General features: G+C 32.4%; 1 protein-coding gene across 1 annotated transcript; it reads left to right on the forward strand.

The window, feature by feature from the left end:
• Window positions 1-1,037: 1,037 nt before the first annotated feature.
• On the forward strand, window positions 1,038-1,867 carry LOC134277545 (uncharacterized; the record flags this gene model as incomplete). Its single annotated transcript, XM_062759871.1, has 3 exons — window positions 1,038-1,134; window positions 1,426-1,576; window positions 1,769-1,867. Coding segments are annotated over exons 1-3 (307 nt in total), but the record flags the coding sequence as incomplete, so codon positions are not given.
• Between the last annotated feature and the right edge of the window lie 3,023 nt (window positions 1,868-4,890).

Genomic DNA, 4,890 nt, shown 5'->3' on the forward strand with positions numbered 1-4,890 from the left:
ACCATTATGCACGAAAATGACATAGTGTCTGTTACTGTACATTTCAAACTTTAAACCTGATCACTTTACTAAAATACATGAAGATCACTATTTATTTATTTTTCTTAATTCTTTTGTTTGAAATTAGCCAAGATGACAAAATTTGAAGAACAATTAGAGATGATTGACACTGTACATGTTTACACCTGAATGAATATTAGTTTAATAATTGTTCGTCTAACGAAGTTTCATTTTCTGTAGCTGGTTTGGAATATTCAAATATTATTACCCTTGATGCATTTCACTATCATAAAATATAAAGATAACGAATAGCAATCCAGCTCGAATGTCAATTGAAACGATACAAATTGGGGGAAAAGACAAACAAAGACTTTTTAAAAACATTAGAGGTGGTCTGGAAAAAAGGAGCAAGCATTTCCAATCGTCTCGTCCCACCAGACATTTGCTCCTAGCAATGGTGGGACAAACAGAAACATCCGTCGACAATTCGGTGTGAATATGAATGCAATCTGTATTAAACACCTCAGTAATCATTTGGTATAATGATAAATTGTATTTATTGACAAAGTCATTGTATTCATTGATTATAGAATTTTCGTAATTATGATTTGAAATGAGACATTCTATAAACTTGTTAAAATAACTTGTTTGTCGATAGATTGGCTCGTTGTAGATTTTTTACGTGTTCTTGCGTATCGATCAACTTAGAAAGCTTTTGCGTAAATTTTAAATAAAGGTGAAAATGGTATTTTATTTCAACGGGATTGCCTAATCAACGCTGGAATAGTGTTAAATTAATAATACATCGCTTAAATCTAACTTTTAAATTGAAGGCTACAGCAAAAGACATATTTCATATTGAAGTTCTAAAAAATTCTGCTTCATTTCAATAGAAAAATATTTGTGCTCAAAATGGAGTGCATTTAGTAGTCATTAGAATTCCGATAGGATGTGATTGCAATTGTTTTTGTTTTATCGTATTTTCTATATTTTTTTTCTATATTTACTTCAATTATTTTTCTTACATGTACAATGTAGGTACTGAATTGATAAAGTAGAACTGAATAACTCTCTGCAATGCTTGCTCTAATCCTGTTTTGTTTTCTTCTGAACGGCATCATGGGACTGCCGAAGGTAGGCTACATTTCAATGGTACTGTCTGATAAAAGGGCAAAAAGAAAGACTCTTAGAAGTCAGGAAACGATTTATATGTTTATGAGGCCTCATTCAAAAATCTTAACTCTTATAGAAAAATTACAATGAGAAACAAAAAGCGTGTGTTACGCATAGGATAAGTTGTGTATTCATTTTTTTTAAAATTCTGTTAGCAAAGAAAATGAATTAATGATGATGTGGAACATTGTAAAATGTTCTATTCTCAAAATATTTCATTTACCAAATCAAACTAAATCCTCCTCTTCACAGAATGAAAAATTTGAAGCCCTCTTACCATGTAATTTTGGGGCCTATGATGCCAACAGTGATGGAGTGATCAACGTCGATGAATTCATGGACGCCACCCACGGTTATACCAGAATGAATCCTGGCACCATTTTTGATCGTCTGGATATGAATCGTGAGTGCTTAAATTGCGATATTATTGAAAATGCTTGAAAAAAAAAACAAGAAAGGTAGTTTTTATAAACACTTAGACTACATTGCTGAAAACTGAAAAATAAATTCATGAAGAATTTTTTTTTACAAGACTGGAAATTATTCAATATATCTTCAACAAGGCACTTATTTAATAAGTCTGTATTTATCATAGATGATGAAAATATCCTGTATGCCGAATTTAAAAAAATGGCACCCAGTCTTCAAAGAGATCATGTTTTTGACCACTGCAAGAGATCCTGGTGTATTATTTGTATTTGGAAAAAATAACTTAACGACTGAATAAAGCTTTACAAAAATATCATGTTTGATTTCCTATTTACAAAAGAAGTGCAATTTGTTAAACAATGCGTCAGTCTTTTATTAGTGTTCCTATTTCTCTTTACCATAGCATAATAAATTATACCTGGCACAATATCTAAAAAACTGAATATTTTGCGTTTTGTTCGACGTATCGCTATACCTGCAGACCCTATAAATAGGGCAGGACTTTGTCACTGCTAGGTGTAATCAGTCGAAATCGGTGTAGACGGACGTATGCTATACAGCACTCAGTAGCGACAATAATAACGTAATACTTCGTCTAATGCAGCTAAGTAAGATGCCAAAGAAACTTACAATATAGTTGAACAGGTCAGTGCAGTATACAAACAAATACAGATAAACGTAACTGCACTAAAAAGCAAACAAAGGCAATGCAAGATAACCAGCACGAACACGGGTCGCCATTCCACGCCGATACCCGTGACAAAAAAGCAGTCAGGTGTAACGAATCTAAAGAGTATACCCTAGTGTTGATGTATCATAGATAATGATAACGAAAATGGAGTATGCCTATTTACGAGTCGTGTTCAGCTTTAAGAACTATTATCTGATACAATACATTGAAATTTATATAAGTTTTATTAAATTCTGTGTTAGACGTTGCGTTAAACTTGCGTATTTCATTGATTAAATAACATGGCATGGTATGTACCTATATATGATAAGAAGAAGCCTTTATTATTAAAATTATATTTTAAAAAATTATGAGGAAAGCAAATATAAGCTTGGAAAATATCAAAGGTTGGTCAAGATTCATGTTCTGTTGCCAGTATCCATTGTTAACATATACGATGGTCGATGCTATGCCGATGTCAGCAATCATTGAGTCAAATGCCGACTGACGTTTTTCATACTAACTGTTAGACTATTCTTTACAAACTGAATTGTCTACGGATTTTCCGTTATTTCCCGATCATGACAAGAAGCGCAGGGTGTGTGTGACCAGTCAGCAGGGGATGCTCCGTGCATCATGGCACCTGATCCCACCGATGATGTTTTCGAGGTCCATGTTTGCTCTGCTCGAAAATGTGTATTGTTTAATGGACTTTTGAGCTTCAATACAGTATGTTATCTCCAAATATTTCATTAAACCTGCTGTCATTGTCTTAATTGCTTTTACATACTAATCTTTCGTAGCTATTTGAAGATTTCTAGAAGCCTTAAAATAGATTCCATACATGTACTATTAAATTGTGAGCTCTCGTTATTTTATTTTAATACATTTGCATTTGCACTGCTCTCTCTCACTATGAACATGTAGTCATCAAATGTGTTCACAGGACTATAGACGCAACTGCTTCTACTACGAGTGCAATTGCTCTATTCACACTCGTGTAGAACAAGCTCTACTACACTAGGATATTGTGTTGAGAAGTATATATATGAAATGTTTCATAAGAGGAAAAAATAAAAGTTTTTAATAATATTCTTTGGAAAAAAAGAAATTCAGAATATTTAAATTGCTGATTTATATCTTTAAACCCATTCAATTTTGGTCAATATATTTAATTGTATAATAAAACTTTTTAAAATTATAGAGAACTGCCATATTTTTATTTTTTCATATCATGCATATTTGTATAAAGAACGATAACTCTTCACACTTGGGTAAAAACATTCAGAAAGAGAATTTTTTAGTTCTCACTTCAGAGTTGTTTTGACATATGATATAATACCTTTGTGAATGCTATTTCAAGAATGATTTTAGGCTGAATAGCTTTTAAAAATAAATTAAAAAACTAAAAAAAAAATCACAGAAAAGCATTCTGGAGTTATAAACATTATAAAAACATTCTCATTTTTCATCATAGTGTTAAATTATTGATTTTTTGTCAGAGGGTTTTAGTAACGTTGATTGATGACGTCACGCATCAAAACAAAAATGTTATGACCACGATGACGGCGCTGATCGTATCCAGATAACTGTGTTTGAGAGGGAAATACTTTATAAATTGTTTGTGATTTATTAGGGAAAAAGAGTATTGATCAGGTTTACTGATTTTAAAGCTGTATGTTTTTCTTTACTGAAGGCAAGAAGCTGCGTCCTTATGTAAGTCAGGATTTCCTCTGATATTCTTGAAAAAAAATCAAAGAATGCAAATATAAGTAATAAACAACGATTATTCAATGAACATGGCATTATGAATAGCAATAGCTCTGCTGGCATATTTTCCATGATGCGCTAGCGCGCATCATGGAATATGCCAGCAGAGCAATTGCTACTCATAACGCCATGTTCACTGAATAACGTTGTTTATTTCTTAAATGTTAGCTATGTATTTGGCTAACCTGTGTCGATCCAATTGTTTTCTTTCCATATCAAATTTGAGGGTGACATGATTGTTCCTAGTAACATTGATTTTCTGTATAAATGGATATAAAATCCATATATGGTTGAAATAATAAAGTGTATGTTTATTCACTTAAACAAGAGGCCCAATTAAGGGCCTTAAAGATCATTTGAGTATCATGCAATAACTTTCCAACAATTGAATTTGGTTAACGTTTTAAATCCGAGGCCAGAAAAATCATAATATTAAAAGAGGTACCATTGCTCATCATAACTATCATAACATCATAACATCATAACATAACATCTGCACTTAAAGCAGATCAGAGGAACAAAGGACAAATGCATTTTCACTATATACTAGTAATCAGTGGTGTCCCATCCCACAGGTAGCCCTGACCCCGGGCTACACATTTCAATTTTCGAAAAAGCACCTTTGCTTATCATAAATGGTTGATTAATACAAACAGCAGATTTCAAAGCATTACTTCATTTTCAGTAAATACTAATTAGTGCCTCTTGCCATGGTACCCCTGCGAAGGAGTCATAAAATTCATCATTGTGGAAGATGAGCCTTTCCGTATTATAACTTTGTATTTAGATCATCTCCATAATACCCAGGAACAGAAGATTTCAAAAAATTAACTTTTTACTATATAATA

This window comes from Saccostrea cucullata, unplaced genomic scaffold (assembly GCF_032062105.1).
Source record: "Saccostrea cucullata isolate Sc308-1 unplaced genomic scaffold, CSIRO_AGI_Scuc_v1 ctg955, whole genome shotgun sequence".
Classification (NCBI taxonomy): Eukaryota; Metazoa; Mollusca; class Bivalvia; order Ostreida; family Ostreidae; genus Saccostrea; species Saccostrea cuccullata.